This window comes from Mercenaria mercenaria, chromosome 13 (genome assembly GCF_021730395.1).
Source record: "Mercenaria mercenaria strain notata chromosome 13, MADL_Memer_1, whole genome shotgun sequence".
In the NCBI taxonomy this organism is placed as follows: Eukaryota; Metazoa; Mollusca; class Bivalvia; order Venerida; family Veneridae; genus Mercenaria; species Mercenaria mercenaria.
In genome coordinates, this window is record NC_069373.1 from 12790481 (window position 1) to 12808991 (window position 18511).

The 18511-nt window shown below is 33.6% G+C and overlaps 1 protein-coding gene across 1 annotated transcript in view; it reads right to left on the minus strand.

Annotated features, from left to right (window-relative positions):
* Positions 1–3130: 3130 nt before the first annotated feature.
* Positions 3131–18511, minus strand: part of LOC123530513 (beta-1,4-mannosyltransferase egh-like) — a 40886-nt gene continuing 25505 nt past the window's right edge. The window contains exons 2-4 of the mRNA XM_045311287.2: positions 6022–6053; positions 3685–4524; positions 3131–3258 (exon numbers count right to left, since the gene is read on the minus strand). Of these exons, the coding sequence (XP_045167222.2) occupies positions 3131–3258; positions 3685–4524; positions 6022–6053 (1000 nt within the window). The remainder of the gene's footprint in view (positions 3259–3684; positions 4525–6021; positions 6054–18511) is intronic.

The window sequence follows — 18511 nt, forward strand, 5'->3', positions numbered from 1 at the left end:
GTGAGCAATTTTCTTGACATAACATCAAGCGGATGATATTCATGCTGCAATGTATTTTTCGTTCCATAGCGTAAAACAACCCATTTACTGATACATTTACATGACGCTAATTTTCACGATGAAATAAAAACAGTAAGAGTAGTCTCGCTGAAAGTACTGAGCACAGCAAACACAGTCAGAATCACAGATAATATTCTTTAAATAGTCATCATTTAAATATTCATATTTAATGGTATATATTTTTAGTCTTTTCATTAATGGTAACGAAACCGCATGTAAGCCATTATATCCAAACAGAAAAATATCGAAACGATTTTCTTCCGTGCATGTTTATTTTCATTAAAGCACGGAAGCACTGACGTCCTGTCAACATAAGATAATTTAAGATAAGATAGAATAAGTCAGGATAATATAATAATGTTGATTATTGTCTAACTTTGCATGTTAATTTATCACATACACAACAATAGCAATAATATCATGCAAACCTTTCTGACAAGAAACATGAGAGATTTACAAGATATCACATTGTACTTATGCATAAAACTATATACGCCTTAAGGACAAACAAACCTGTACAGCTTACATTCTAAGTTAGTTTGTATGTAGTCACAATTAAAACTGGTGTTATACTACTTTGAACTGGGCCAGTTGGATAGGGCATTACTAAGATGTTTAACATATTCTCAACAAAAACAATAGACAATTACTAACAATGGCGCTACAAGGAGTAGGTTCATTTGCTTTTTGGATGCAGTAAAACAGAGTAACACAATGTGAGTGAAAATTGTCATTTTTAATTTCAATGATGTGCATTAATATCAAACAACAAAAGAAGCTGTTATTCAAATTTTCACAGTTAAATGATGTCTATCTAATACAAATTAATTGAAAGCAAAGGTGGGTCAATAAAAACCGCCTGTGAAAACTGTCCTTTTAAATTTCTTAAAATGACAATCATTAATATCAGACAAAATAAAAATCGCTTTACTAACTACTGAACAAGCCTTGAAGTAGGCGAATTGGAACAATACACCAAGGTGGTGGTGGGGAGGTGGATTTATTTATTTATTTATTCATTTATTTATTTGGGTTTTACGGCGCACCAACACAGTATACGTTATATGGCGCGAAACAGGACTACAAATTTTGGTTCCACATCTCATTTACATCGAAATAAAAACATGAGGTATGGAATCAAACTTTGCATACCTGCTGGAATCACAGAGTTACTGCAAAACCAAGTGTTAAGACCCTATTAGTCGCCTCTTACGATCATGCAAGGGTAAGGCAGTGGTTCCAATTATTTTCATACACAGATCGTCCCAGAACCACATGCGGCTGGTGCACCAGTTTAAACAGCATTAAATTATTGTTCCTTTTCAAGGGAAGGAACACTTATGGTGAACATGTCACACTTGACTGAGCATGTAATGAATACAGAGGTATCGTCAAAAGAATCCGAATTCCCGTAGGGCGCCGCCAACTTGGACTCATGCATACTCATTACAAATAGCCTCTAGCCCAGTATGTGTTTACGCATAATCAATCTTTATTTCAATCTTTTAGTGCAATACAACTACCTAAAATTACAGAACAACAAGACACAGTAATAAAGTTTAAATCATGTAACTCCTCAATTGAATATATCATAGTAAAAAATCGAGATTAATGAAATGAATATGCATCCTCTAAAATAGACTCCCGCCAAAAACATTTCACGTAATGAAATTGTCCCTGGTAACATGTTGTTTTTAGCTTCTAACGTTTCAGATTTGCAAGTGCTTTCTTTTGCGACTTTTTTTTACTCTTCTTGGTTTGTTTTTTCGACTCGTAAATGCATGTATGAAATTGGTTTGTGTTAAGTGTACAGGTACTATATTTTATATGCGCTAGAAGGAATCTTTTGCTAAGCTAAATCTTATTTCAATTCTGCACTTTCTCCGTTCACTTCAGATCCGAAATGGTAACTGACACAATCACGCTTTTACTGCCCAATCAGGCGCCGTAATTAGGTCACTTATCAAAGGAAACATGCACTGATCACGCAGCGGTTCCATACAATCTTCACACCGTGATAAATAACACCCGACTAAAAGGGATGTTCAGTAAGTATACGACACATGAGGGTAGACTGAATTGTTAAACTGTCCAACAGGTCAACCCAAACAACTTTTTCTTCGAAGAAAGTACCATTTAAACCTTTACAAAACTTCACTATCTAATAAGACAAAACTTTAATTGTTGTACATGGTAACAATTAAAACTGAAGAACATTATCATTTATATTTTTATACCATGTAACTATATACAACGAATTCCTCCTATCTAAAATGATAAAACAGGTTTTAGCAATTAAAAGTACTATATCAGGATTTGAAAGTGAAGAAGCAAATTTTTTGTTATCATTACAATGATCAAAATTCATGTTCAGATTTGAAGCTTCTTCCAACAATTCTTTAAGAAAGGAGTTGTACAAAAGACAATTCAGTAATACATTTTCATTTAAATTAGCAGAATTACAATGAAAATTGAAAGGTAAGGGTAGATTTCCCGGAAGCACAGAGACCCAAACACAGCCATAGTTCCATGCATAGCGAAGTAGGTCTACAATAAAACGAAGCTGAAACGGAATTGTTTCGCTCCGGGGTTGTGTAGCAGCATTTGGAGTATATCTGCCAACAATGAGGAGACTTATTGCCACTATTCTGCACAGCACTAGTAAATGTAGTTATTTCAGTATCCCAGACTGATGCGTATAACTGATAACTAGGAGCTTAGTGTGTATTTTTCAACGCAGCCCCCAAATGCTTTTGTTTTGGCAATTAATAATTAATATATCATTTGATACCATCCAGGGGCCTAAACCGAGTTCTAGCATATTTTATCTACGCCAAGAAATAATACTTATATAGTTTTATACACATTTTTACATGTTTGACATAATAGAATCGAAATATGTAGCAGAACAGCGTTTTGGTTTATGTTAACACAACAAATCGGTAATAAGAAACGTATTTTTTTCCACAGGTGTATAACCTCTTTGTTACGTTTAAATATATTCTTGGTTCTTTTATATATTATTTCCTTAACGAGAACAATGCAAACAGTCAAGGAAGAAAATAAGACCTCACACGACTTTTATATGGCTTTCACGTTTGCTTGCTGTGGGAGATTCCTTCTGTACAACAAAGAACTCGTTAGACTTCAGAGTAAATAATCCCCAGTACACGGCTATGGTTTCCATGGTGGCGGCAACTGGTACGATAAAAATACAACAGGATATGCTGACAATAATAAGCTTAAACCGAGACCAGTTCCGTCCAGCACAAGAAATAAACGTACCGAAACAATAGAGGAAACTGAACGTTCCACCTACAAGACCATTTAAACAGCAGAGTAGAAAAGATCTTCTGAGAGGATAAAACATATCTATGACAATGTTTGATAAGCTTATAGGCAACAGTATGCATCCCAACAGTGAGAAATATATGCCTAACTTATAAACGAGGGGGATATCTTTGCTTAGCACGGTGTATGTTTGGCCTACAAACCAACGCCGGCGTTGACGTATATAGTCCTTTAACGTAAAAGGACTTATTTCATTCATTTCCCCCGTGATGAACTCAAATTTATATCCTTTTGACCAAGCTTTTAATGCAAAGAAGCAATCTTCGGCAATACTTCCATCTGGTCCATTGTCAAGACCAACTTCCATTTCTACTTTATTGCGGATAACAATGTATGATCCTTTGAAACCAAATACAGGCCTGTGCAAGAATGCAAGCTGAAACCTAAATAAGGCATAGTCTATTGACAATCTTAGGCTGTCGGCTAATGTTGTTATCCAGTTTTCTATCTTTTTTCCATTTGCATAGCTTATTGGTCCTTGTCCGATATCACCCTTTCCTTCTGTTACGAAATGTAAAATTCCTGACAACGATGCCTCGGTCAGTAGTGTTTCTTCGTCTAAATGTACAATCCAATCAGTTCTTGCCAATAAATTCACGTGACTTTCTAAACAATAATTTAGTGCCCTAGCTTTATACAAGCTTCCATTCTTTGTCCGATAGCTCTTTGGAACAACTATTTCTCGTATCCTGTTTTTCTCTTGACAATTTAAAGGCTTGTCTGAGACTATTTCAACAATGAAATGTTTAAGTCCAAATGCAAGACATAGATCTCTGTTATATGTAGCGTTTTGTATAACAAATTCTGGCGTATCACCTCTGGTAACGATTCGAAAACAAATGGACGGAGCAAACGATTTTTGTGGATGCACTTTCTTTTTAAGGAACGGATTGTAAAAAAGTAATCCCATGCAATTCAAAATTGCCAGCGGAATGGAAAGGTAGGGTGCTAACGCTATGATGGAAAACACAGACTTTATCCCTGGACCATAAATTTCTGATTCTGGTGCCAATCGATGAATGTTCATGTGCGTAACGGCGAGGATAAAGGCGGCCAGTGTCAGTATCACGCAGGCGTGTTTCACTGTAGAATCTAGCCGTTGTCTTATCTGTTCTGAAAGTATATAAACATTAAGTTAACCCTTGACTCAAGAAAACTGAAATACTAGGTATTAATGGCCAAATAAAAGTTTGACCTTTGATTATTTGTTCTCATCGTGCTTTCGCATCGTATAAACATCATTCTTCGACCTGAGTGCGATATTATCAAAGTACGATATTGCGATGTTAATATCGCACTCTCGCATCGTAGTACCGAAGGTCGATAGACAATATTGCGTTAACACGATGCAAAAGTACGATTTAAAAATGCGATATTGATATCGCGTTTTCGCGTCGTATTATTGCGTCTGTGAATCGTAGTCGAAGTAGCTAAGTAACAATGGCAATTACGGAACATGGTAGTACTGAAACATGTAAGTGATCAAAATTAAAGAACGAATGATGTCGAAGAGAGAAATAGTACTATGAGAAAAAGGAACTTTCCTACTTCAAAATTCTTGTTTCTGTAATGCAAATGTTTGAGCGGCAATTCATTATAATTAAAGCTACGCAAATGTTTAGGAGTGACATAATGGTAAATGGTCGGTGGGCCAAGGCCAGATAATTTAAAAATCGTAACCCAGAAATTAAGCCAAGATTGAGCTGTATTACTATGTTATACTATCCTTCAGAACACTTTTTATGCAGGATGTCAGTTTGAGCAACATGTCAATAGAGGCCTAATTAAAGAACGCCGGGTCTGATGAATGAATTTTAGTCTTATGTGGGCGCAACCTGGATTTGGATACTGAAAACGAAATTCATGTGACATTTCGTATTGCACGAATTTATTAATATTTAGCTTTCATTAATTTATTATATGTCAAATAAAATGTACAACGTTTGGATGGATGTATCCCGCCCGTCATGTTAATATATATACTGTTTCGGGAAATCTTAAGAACGTTTTATCATAAAAAGCAAGGACAAAAATGTATTAACATATTTGAAACAGGTCAAAAAAGTAATATTAACCGAAAAAAGTCATTTTTCATCCTAACGTAAGTTGGCTTAAACAATGCTTCGAGTTTCTTTGCTGAGCAATTTGCATATTGAAGTATCTATTCTTTAACAGAATAAAACTTTCAAGAATACAACACCAGCCAATGGGAACATCAAAAGAAAAGCAAATCCAAAAGTATAAGGATCTTCTTACAGATTCTGTTAACTATCACAACAGTAATCTTTGAGTGCAATGTGTCGGCCGTAAAAAAGTCTTCTCGTACCTGGATTAAATTTTGTTATACTTCTGGTCATTTGGATCATGGAGTCCACTCAATAATTAAACCACCTTGGTAAATTAATTATCAATAGATTACACTATTTGATTACACAAACTACCGGTATTCAAATTAAGACGGTCACCATTTTTCAAAATCAATCAAACGTGTAAATATGGAAGAGGTACAATACTTCAAAGGGTCATATCAATAACAGAAATCACCCGATATTGACTTAAATATATTACAGAGAAATTTACAATCAATAACAGAAATTACCTGATATTTACCTGATAAATACAGAGAAATAAACAATGACCATCTGAAATACGTCACATATACAAATATTGATAAACTACAACTGTCGAATATTCGTTATTGCAAAAACAAACAAAATGCCATTTATTTAAATAAGTTACATTTCAAGGGATTTAAGATAAACCTAATACAAAAAAAAACCCGTCGTTTTCAAAATGGCCACCTGAAATAATTTTACAAACATACAACTGACAAAGATATAGCGGTCAAAATATTCATTGCTGCAATAGAAGTTATCTGGTCTTATAACGATATGTTTCCGCTTTTTTATTTTTGATAAAAGGCATTCCGGTAACGACGTTCAATAAATATCATTTAAACTGTTACTCTCGATTTTCATTCAAATTAATGCTTCTGAATGTTACACATATTTATTTTAAATGAAGATAGCTGCCTATTAGACGTGACACATACACTTAATCACAGCAAAATAACACTAGCAATGGAGAAGTTAAAATGTAATGTAATGTTATGTTACTGTGACTTTCATTTAATAGTGAATGGGAAAACGTCATTGCATAACATATATGTACATGTTTAAACATAAATTTTATATGTAAGTGGAAATTGCAATTCTGAGAGTCAAAATTCAGTTGAATCTTTATGACAAGGACAAACGCTCTATCTGACTGCACAAAAGAAAATGACAATATACAGATTCAGACATCTCGAAGCAACATGTTTATGTTCTATATTATTTTTGAAGTACTTGTTATACTCTTAAATGATACTTGAACGATTAATCTGTCTCGTTTGAAGCTATTTATCGAAATAAATCTTCAGGTAAATGAATGTGTCATAATGCAAATCCAGTGTCCTTCAGCAAAAAATTCCAACATACAGTATATACATTTATAATTTTGGCTATTGTATTTGCTTCAGATTGGTGAACAAGCAGTAGGGATTTCCCAGCTATAACTTGAGTATGTCTGGGATTTAAGATTTATGTCATTTATCTTACCTGTATGCTGTTTGATATTATTAGTAATATTATTATTACTGTTGTAATTCGTATAGTTGCAATTATTATTCAAAGTAACGTATGTTTCGATCAATGCTAGGATGTTATATCAGTCAAATAACTTCATAATTATACAACAGAATAAATCATATCGCGAAAACTTCAGAAAATCTTCTAAAAATATATCACGTAAACATCAATGTACTACCGGCGTGTTTCTGACAAAAGGCACAGGCTTTGCAAGCAAAGACTTTCCAAGGAAAGAGTTCTTGCAAACTTTCATAACCAAATGTCAAAATATCTTTCTGTCAGATGCTGTAAATGATGTTATAGTGTTGCTGCTTGCTGTAATATTTCTAAAACATACGTGACCGAGATATTCGAAAATGATATAAAAATAATTTCTAGATTAATGTTTCAAACACATTTCATACTGAGGTAAATTACTCTGTTTCGAATTAATTAATTTTTTGTGCTTACTAACATTCTTTAAATGACGAATATTGACATTTTTAGTAAGAACTTAAAATTAACAATAATAATATCACAACCATAATATGCGCAACGAGTCTCCTCGAAATATTAGAGAACACCCCGCAGTATTAGCGTTACTTAAATAATATTATTGTCACAGTAGCATATCTATTTGATAAAACATGTGTCCTTTCCTCTTGCTTTTGCGCTTCCCCGTTTTTCTTTGTCACCACCCCCCTTTACTATAAGTTAGTTTTCGTGCCCCCTTTATTTTGGCTGCTGGAGTCCTGGGGTGGTAAACGACTGTTTTTTTCCTGCTTGTAGGTGTGCGTTTGTGTGCTTGTGTACCTAAAGCGGTGCCCTGCAGTGTTGTAGTATTTTGCTTGTTTGTTAGTCTGTGTTAGTTAGTTGGGTTTGGTTTGGTTGTGTTTATCTTTGGTATATGAATGTCTGCCCTACTGTGGTTTACGTTGTAGTGTAACTGTGATTAAGGAACGTAGCATTCCCTTTGTATATTTATCCTTGTTCTACCTTCCCCTTCAACCTCCTTCCCCACCCCTCTTTCTACCCCTTACCACTTCGTCCCCCTCTATCTATATTTGGCATAAACTGTGGCATACATGTACTTGTAAGATTTTGAAGCAATCCGTCTGCAATATTTTTCCGTTACAGCTTCTTTTTGTTGTTGGGCTACTTTGCTAATGCTTGGGTCTAAGGCTGTGTTTTCAGCGCTCTGTGCTTCCGAGAAATCTACCCTTACCTATTATCTTTACTAAAAATAACATATGTTTCACTACCCATATTGTTTCTGTCTATGTATTATGCCAAATAAGAACGAAACTTGCAGTGTTTATTTACATCGGAAATTATACCAGCAACTTTAAACACAACAATACATATCAACCGATAAATTCAGTAAAGAATAAAATGTGACTTTGTATCAAATATCAAAGCACGAAAATATTGAATTTACAAAAGCCTGTCTTGAAGTCGCCGCAGTACACTATTCTTGTTTTAGTGATACTTAACGTTCTACATAATCTTGCTAACATATGTTACATAAGGAATGTTTCATTATAACTTTGTAATGCTGTAGATAATGCCAATACGCATGATTTATACATAAGCCAAGAATACTAATATATGAGGTATGTAACTGAAAAGGTGGCATTTAAAACCTATTTAACGTATGTTTGATTCGTTTATAACATCTGTTTCTTTATTATTGCTGAAAGTCGAAACTATTCAGGCACCACTGTACAAAATCTGCGATTAATTATCAATATATTATATTTGTTTAAAGTAGAAATTATGGAAAAATGCTAATTTGTAATATCTTTCAAAAACGAATAAACAACGACATGCTTATTTCAATGTCTTAAAAAGAAAGTCGTCTACGTTAATATAAGTGTAATGAGTGACATTGTATGTTCTAGAAGGCGACTGTTACAGTACGGAGGAACATAATATTTCACAAATTCTTCTTTGTTTTCCCAAAGCCGATGTTTCAGACTAAGACGACTAAAGACGTTCCGGGGAGATAAAATGCTTAAATTTACATGTTTTGAAAGACGACATTAAATTAGCTAAATTATTAAAGACAGACCAATCACGAAATATAATCTGTCCTTCAGCTGTACAATTCACATATAGAAGGAAGTCATGTACATACAAACTACCAGAATGGAACTTACACATTACATACAACAGCATTGTTTATAACATATGAAAGTATTACTGAATATCATTTTTTCTATAGAAATAAATGACAACATATTAAGATGAGTAGTTCAAGCGAATACAGGCATGCTATTTTGAAAGAAGAATTGCATAGACCAAAACTTATATAACATGCTCAATTTAATACAAACATATTTATCCTTTCGAGAATACATTTTTATTGCGCACATAATATATACATACTGAAGTTCGATTATCGCTTCATTTGAAGTTACCCACCAAAGTTTCACTAGAACTTTTAACTCATGTTTATTTCATTGCTGGGGAATACACAAATAGTAAGTTTTTTTTTAAAATAAATAAGCGATATAACTTGAATTTCGGTTACTTTTATCTATATGATTTTATTCGGATCATACGACCAAAGACAAGCCTTAAAGCAAGAATCATAAACCAAATCTGAATTTCAAGCAAATTTGAATTTTCATCTCATAAGTTTCAAGATTAAAGACCTACAGTTCTTCTTCAATTACAGCATGAAATGTTATCGACTCCAAACTAAAACAAAGCTGTATCCATGGCTTCCAACCAAGGAAAAACGTCCTCTTACTCCTAAGTAAGATCTCCAATTGCATAGCAGCATAATGACTGAATGATTTAGACTTACAGGCAAATCCTTGGGAAAAGAAAATATCGTTCAAATTTCGTAAAATGTGTTTAGCAAAAACTAAGCAAGTGTAACTACCAAAAATTTCATCGTGGTATAATTTGTATATACTGCGATAATACTAGAGCACAGGACTATACCTTTCTTCGTAATGTTGTATAAAACGCATTGCAGTACGTATATCATCATAAAAAATATATAGAAAATATATACATCTAAAATAATAAAAATATTCACTCACTTTTTTCAAAATGAATGTCCTTTAAAAGTATTTTAGTTTCCATCAATTCTGCCATTTTTGTATGAACAAGTTATAATTATTTTTAATAAATATTTTCAAAAAATGTTACTGTTAGTCCTGCTAATACCCTAGATACGATACAGTTCTGTGCAAATACACGTTGTTAACTGTTAACCAAAACGTATGTACTTGGCCTGAACGTTTAGCAAATAAACTGACCGATTTTAATGTAACATTTTTATAAATTTTCTATTCGGTATTATGCCAATTCTATAATTGACAAGTCTCTAAACACTGTCGTTTCTAATGGCCGAAACCTTTAGCAAATAAACTGACCGGTTCTATTGTGACGTTTTGTGTACACTTCTGTTCTAAAAGCTAAAATATCTAAAAGTGTTTGCGATTGAAAGCATTTTGTGGAAGAAATACAATTGTGTTTATTCATTTGAGCTCATGGTTATTAATGTAATGATTATGACTTGGTCAAACACAGGAGAGATACCCGAGTAGATACAAAATTGTCTTAAACCGAGTGTACAGAATTCTAAGACGCCAACTAAATCAAACGGTGCATGTTAATCCCATCCAACGACAATATCGTCTTTATTAGAACTCGTTAAAATGTGTTAGCATAACGAATCTAAGCATGGATTTTTTTTATGAAGGCAGGTGATACTTAAATTGATTTGTTTTTTTTTTGTTGGGTGTAACGTCACACCGACACAATTATTGGTCATTTTGCGATTTTCCCGCTTTGACGGTGGAAGACCCCAGGTGCCCCTTCGTGCATTATTTCATCACCAGCAGGCACATAGGTAGAACCAGCGATCTTCCGTTAGCCTGCTGGATGGCTTCCTCACATCAAGAATTAACGCCCAGAGTGAGACTCGAACCCACATTGGTGAGGGGCAAGTGCTTTGATGTCAGCGACCTTAACCACTCGGCCACTGATGCCCCGATATTTAAACTGAAAATTCCGCGTTAACGCATTGAAAAAAAAGTCTGGGTAAAAAATAAGCACGACTTCGCATGTCATTGTCAGTCGCTTCTACGATTTAAACGAGTTCAATGTCAGAGAACTTTTCGTGACAAAATGACCCACCTTGTGAAGCCATATATTATCTGCATATGATTACGAGGTTAGACTTAAAGGGAATTCCTATAGTTTTTTATGCGCATCTTTCTGCGCAGCCGACACTTTCTATGGAAAACTGAACTGAAGTCAACATTTGTTGAAACATGTTACAGACAATCTTAAATATGAGGAATCCTGAAAGAAATAACATTTTTGATAAGTTTTATCAGTAATCAAATGTTGATACTGGTTTATGTTGTATTGAGACAGGTATCTTGCTATTTTTGTGCTTGTGTTTTCACATCACATTTTAGAACAAAGACAGTGTTGTTCATATAATGTAAGATAATTGACTTAGTACTGATAAGATAATATACCTTTCAGATTATTTAGTTATTCAATTATAGAAAGAATTAATGAAATTTTTAAAATTTTTTTCTAACCAATTTTAGAAAAGTCTAAACATTGTAATCAAATTTGCCATTACTGACGCATTTACGTCTGGACAGTTTGTTGCTATTCTAAAAGGTTCATTGAAACATAAGAAATTAGATTGGTGTTATTTTTGAGCCATTTATTATGCTAAGATTACAATTCTCAAAAAAGAGATACATAGAAAAAATTCTTAAAGATTTTACAAATTTAACCAAAAATAGTCTGTCCACTAACGGATATTTTTATAGAAAAAAGTTTACAAAAGTCAATATGCAATGATTTTTTTATGCATGGTGACAATTGATTGTTGGATGGGTGTACACAAATCACTTGTACAAATTAAGTATTTCATTTCATTAGTGGAAAGAACAGCCTGTGTTATTTGCGGCCATGATGTAACAGTTTCGTTGGTATTTCTAATCAAAAAAGCCAGAGAATAATGAACAATTGGTGAAGAATCGCTAGCGATTTATCAGCACTTAACATCGGCCATGTGTCACCATTTTAACGAAAAACCAGACCGGTGAAAAAAAGTTGGTTACATTAGTCATTGTCTCGCTCAACATTTTCAACAGTCAATGTCGGGGAACTTTTCTAACAAAATGCCACTGAATGGAAGCATAAAATACTGATAGATTACATTACTTAAGCAATAGTAGTGAGAAAAGTGTATGACAACCCTTGGCAGTGAAGTTTACTTTTTTGAGCTGCTCATTATACTTGGACTACGGCAATTTCCTGTTTTGTTTTACTTTCGGTTTTAGACATTTTCAAGGTACATATAATCATTCTAAATAAACAGTTGAATATACATCTATATAGAATATATCTACCGAAGAAGCCACAATATAAAGTAAAATGGTAGTAAATAATTAATCAAGCCGCACTTACATGTAGATTATTGCGGGCAGAAAGTTATCATCAATTTCCCAGATAAATTGGCATTTTATGTTTCATATGGATCTTTCCATATATTTTGGTAGAATTTTCAATGAGAGATTTTGCAGTTGACACGTTATTGCGTATGTATCCATATCCGTATTTCTGCTGCTGTTTGTGAAAAATAATCCATATTGTTCACATGTCAGACAAAAATATCTCTTAGGACTTTTCTTGGTATTTAGTCTGTTTTAATGGACTTGGCTCTGTATGACAGCTTTCAGATATCTGCTCATTTTGTATAAAACACAAAGCAAATTAGTGGTGTCATCTTACAAAACAAAAAAACAATATAGACTGTGTCATGAAAATAAAATTGTGTTTATATTTTCCAGAACTGAAGCAAATAAATATTTTCCAGAAAGGAAGCAAATCAGTTTCCCTCAAATATTTAGCAGGAATTCAACAACTGAATGCCCTTTGGGTATGAAGGATGCCCAAGACGGGCCCAATCTAACTTCAGGCAACAAATGACCAAACTATGGCCTCGTACAAAAATGTATACAGCATTGGCAGTGTCAGAATAATTTGTATATCTGATATATTGATAACGTAACACAGATAGTGCTTGACTCCCTTTTCATATAATCATTGTTATAATTATTGTTTAATTACTGTTAATAATAAGATTTGGGTCATTTTTGGCTGATTTGGGTTCATTATGTTGATAGCTGGATCCCACATTATGTCATATACAATAGTTAAAAGGAACCAGTAACAGAAACTGAAATTTGTTATATATACATATGTTTATACACTATGACGTCACTGTTCCGCTGTAGCTTGAAGGTATCGTTATAACGCTTCAAATTCAAAAGTCCGGGAGTTCGGCCTCACCGGCACATTTTACTTTTTTAATTTCGCCAGTTTTATTTTTTATAAATTATTTTTTTTTTATGAATTTAAAATGAATTTTGCAAATATTGTCACAAAAATCATTTGTGCGAAAAACAGTTTTGTTTTGATGTCAGATTCCAATGTAGATCTACTTATTGTACAGTAGTCTGAGTACATCAAACTATAAAAAATGGGGGTTTAAATTAACAGGCGTGGACTGTTTGAAAAGCACATGTTGCTGCTCTCTCCTTTCACATATATTGCATCCATAAATCTTAGAAATCATTGACCAGTGTATTACACTTGGGGAAAAAATTGTTGCTATACAAATGAGAATTAACATTCAAAAGGTTCCTACTACTACCCCTACTCTAAAAGAGAGCAAAAATATAAACCTTTAAAAAGCCCTAGACTGTTAGCAGTTTGGTAAATTAAACATGGGCTTTCGAAAATTTTTGTGTTCAGTGTTTTTTCTCCGTGTACATCTCTGATCAATTACTTGTTAAAAACGTTTCTGTTTTAAATTTGAAACAAAAATGGTTATTTGTCTTCTCCAGTACCAGATGTCTAGCATAGCAGTGTTTCTTGACCGAAAGTTGGTCGATCTCATTCTTCCTTTCAAAATGAACGTAATTTGCATTTAGAAATTATGGATAATCATTGATTGTAATAATAGGGCATAAACTTCCTAATACGGATCTGTAAATACAGATATCTGCAGACATTGCAATAACACCATTTCTTTGAATTTTACGGGGCACTGGTGGTTTTTTAAGGAGCTCTGCCTTTTAAGTAGCACCGAATTTTATATTAAGACAAGTAAAAAAGCTAAGTATTTTGAAATATAAAACGAGTACCAATACAGGCGCTGAGTCACGGGACAAAAAGACGCGATCATTTCACTAAATGCCGCCATATTGGAAGGAAGCTTGAACTTGTTGCATTATCTTACGACCGGGCGTAATGTGCAGTGCGGCACTGTCGCAAGTTTGCACAAATCTTTTAAAAAATGACAGAATCTTGATTTTCTTCACAGAAGTACATATTTATTTTTTTTAGCAAAGTTGGTCAGGCGTTATTTCTATTTTCTGATGGTCGCACTTGCACTCAATGTCTAAAATTTGTGTGTTAGTTTGCTGTTACATAACCTGTATATATTTTATGCTTTGTATTGTACTCGCAATGAATGTCTAAAGAGTAACAGATATTTTCTTTCCTAAAATTTCCAAAATGAGCCGCGTCACTAGAAAACCGACACGTTGCGTTTTTAAGATCACGGATTTTTAACTCTGATAGACGGAGGATGGGAGCCTAACACTGGTCTTTCCCTTGCATGATGTTTCGGTAAACTGTCTCTCTGTGAAAATAGCTGAAATAGTGTTGAAATCTAAACGTAAACCAAAAGAACATAATAAAGCTAGAAAAATTGTTGCAGGCTGTCGTGATTAATCTGGTGAACATGATAGGCCCACCATCAATCTCGTGTAAAGCCGTGAAAACTCCAGATGTAATTTAGTGCCTTGTTAAGTTTAATGCATTTAAAATGTAAGTGTTACTTGGACAAAAAAACATAGTCTCATATCTGGTGCGACGTCTTGTGATTAATCACAGTATTTTTGTGTCAGTTTGCTGTTATAGAACCTGTATGTTGTTTACATTGTTTTGTACTTGCACTGAATGGGGGTGATCATATTGGCTAAATTTCCGGTCAAACCATCGGGTGGGGCATGTATGTTAATCGGTTCAATACAGTGTATTGTTTCTTAATGAAACAAAAGATTGCTAGGGCTGTGATCATAAGCCATTTTGAAATATTTTTACCTAAGTTACTATTTTCCCTTTTATATTCAAAACCTGTCCCTTTAATAATTCCAATGAAATATTTCAAGGGCATTGAAACGATCTGCATTCACTGAAATCTAGAAAGCAAAAAAAAAATCAAATATTTGTGATTACAATCTCTCTCAGTTGAAAGGAAAACAATTATATATAAAGAATATATATACAAGCCTCCTAGTGAAACCTTTAAATATTACAGAATACAACAGACTTTCTCTTTAGATTCTTTGTGTCAATTGGCCTAGTGATGAAACCTTTATCTGTCATTTGTACACCACTAGAAACAATAAAAACGTGGGTCTTCTGTACTTTATCTAATTGTTAATCTGAGCTCTAGTGTGACTTTTGGTAAGCATTTACTTGTTTAATGCAAATGTTCGTTTTTGCACCCTTTTCAAGACACCCGTCCTTCAGTGCTTTGATTAGTTACACATGAACAGTGAGATTTTCAAACAGGTCTACAAACGATCTGTTGAACCTCTTTAGTGTGTGTGATATTTGCAGAGAGGAAAATCAGTTTTTACTTATGTGTATATTTGAATCGATTCTAAAATACATGCATTTAAAACGTTCGAGTCATCAAGTTTACCTCGCACTTAGGCATCACATTTATAACAAGAAATGATGAGAAATTTAGTTCCTCTCATACACTTTATGTTTAGTTAAATAAATGTTTTTACTTCAGCTAAATAAATTATTCAGTTTACTTATCCGTTAAATACATACAAATTTCAGAATCGAGATTTAAGTCTAAAACAGCTGTGCTTCTTAATACCATTTACTCGCTATATTTAGAAATAAAATATTCACTCTTGCCTATCTCCAAGAGCGAGAATGCATTTAATTTAAATGAGGATAAAAATCCGTTTCTTTGAAATGAAATCCTCATATATTATTGATACAAAACAAAGATGAAAAAAACAAAACAAATTCGCATTAAAACCAGGGCAAATATCCTTGAAATGAAAATGTTCAAGAACGCAGTCCTTTTACATCAAATCCTTTGAAAGTATATTTGTTGATGTACGGGTGACGAATATTTACATAGAAATGCATAAAAAAGTATAGTGGACGCAACTTGACCCCGATGGTTGACCTTTGCGTTATAATACATAATAAGGCACATCCTATTATTGAAAAGGTATGTACGTAAAACACGAGCTGCACGAGAAAAAGGAAATATAAATGTGTGTATTAACAAAACGCGATAACTGTGGCCTTTATTTACTAATACCGGATCAACCCATAACAATGAAATAGGGAATCAGGTGGAAACATTACATGACAAATTTCTTATATCGCAAAACCGATGTAAATAGCGGCGTGGTCTAGTGGTTAACACGTATGATTTGTAAGCTTACGGTGCTGGTTCGAATACGGGACGGGCTACTTTTCTTTTCTTTTTTTTAACATGTTTTTACCTGGAGAAGAATGCAGGTAAAACTATTTGTATCATGATTTTCTTGTGCACTTATACTAAGTACATATTAATATTTTTTCAGGGGATCTCATATTAGAATCGATATTAAATCTATTAACATTGCAAAATGAATAGAGAAAACTCTTGCAAGAATGAAAGCAAAAATAAATACAAAAGATGATATAAAAAGACCTGCAAAAATAGAATTAGTAAAATCTTTTTTAAAAAGAAGGGCTCGAACCTACACCATACAAACAGAAAAAGAATAGAGATCCAACACACTATCCACTTGACTACAAATCTGTTATGGAATGACGCATCGTGTCTAAAGTAGTAAAATGAACACCACTTATCGGAAAATACACCTGCTTTACCTGTTTTTGGATTTTACCAAGTACCGTTAAAATAAAATTATCGCGATCCATTAATAAATATAAATTAGTATATTGGAAAGTTTTAACTGATCAAATGTAAGTATAGTAGTCGCAACTTGACCGCGATGGTTGACCTTAGGCTGATTATTCATATCGATTATTTCATTATAGAAATCAAGGGTGCTTAGTGTAGCCGTGTATGGAATTAGTTTGTATACAGTGCAGTATCAAAGTATATATACTTGCATTTGATCAGTTAAAACCTTCCAATACAATAATTTATATTTACACAAATTTATTTTTCCTTTTTCTCGTGCAGCTCGTGTTTTACGTACACTCCTTTTCAATAATAGGTTGTGCCTCATTATGTATTATAATGCAAAGGTCAACCATCGGTGTCAAGTTGCGTCCACTATATATATATACTTTGATACTGCACTGTATACAAATAAATTCCATATAAATATACACGGCTATATATTTTTTATATACACCATTTAGAAAACATAGACAAAACACCACTATAGGGATACGTTGGGGGACTGTTAAGGAACGATCAGTGGCAAACACTTTTAACTATTTCATGCTTTTTCCGTGATCTTATTCTCCCAACAAGTATAATTATATCCAAACCTCGGTGCAACCATTTCCATGTATTTTTTTTTTCACTACGTTTAACGATTTGTTTTTGTGATATTCTAAGTTTGTAAATTGTATCTTTGTATATTACATATAATTATGTCTGTCACCATCTAAACCCACATTCCGTTTGGAAAGAAAATGAGTTATGTTATTACATGTATGTAATACGACATTAATAAAAGTATTTGTTGTTGCTGTTGTTGTACAGTAACTGTATAAGTGTGTTTGTTAAAAAAGAAACGCCTTGAATGATTTTGTTTTAGTTATTACTATTATCCATCATCAATAAATGAGCCGCGTCATGAGAAAACCAACATAGTGGCTTTGAAAGCGACCAGCATGGATCCAGACCAGCCTGCACATCCGCGCAGTCTGGTCAGGATCCATGCTGTTCGCTTTCAAAACCTATTGGAATTAGAGAAACTGTTAGCGAACAGCATGGATCCTGACCAGACTGCGCGGATGAGCAGGCTGGTGTGGATCTATACTGGTCGCAAAGCCACTATGTTGGTTTTCCCACGGCGCGGCTCAAATTATGTGCATATATGAAATGTTCTATTTTCTTTGCTAGAGCAGATGCTGCATTTCCTTTAGTATAACTGATCCACTGTTGTCTTTCACTCATTGCTTTTACTATTTCTTCCAAATATGACTAAATGTATGAAACATTTCAAGACCATTATCTGGAGTAGCAAACAAACATTGCTGTATGCACACTTTATTTAACTGATTATTATTAGATAGTTTACCTTTCTTTATTCAGCTTGTTTTAATTTAAGAAATCATACAATAAAAGAATGTTCGTTATTTATTTTCTAGAAAAGCAACATCACCCACTTTTATTTTCAAGGTTTCACAGAAATCATCAAATTAAAACA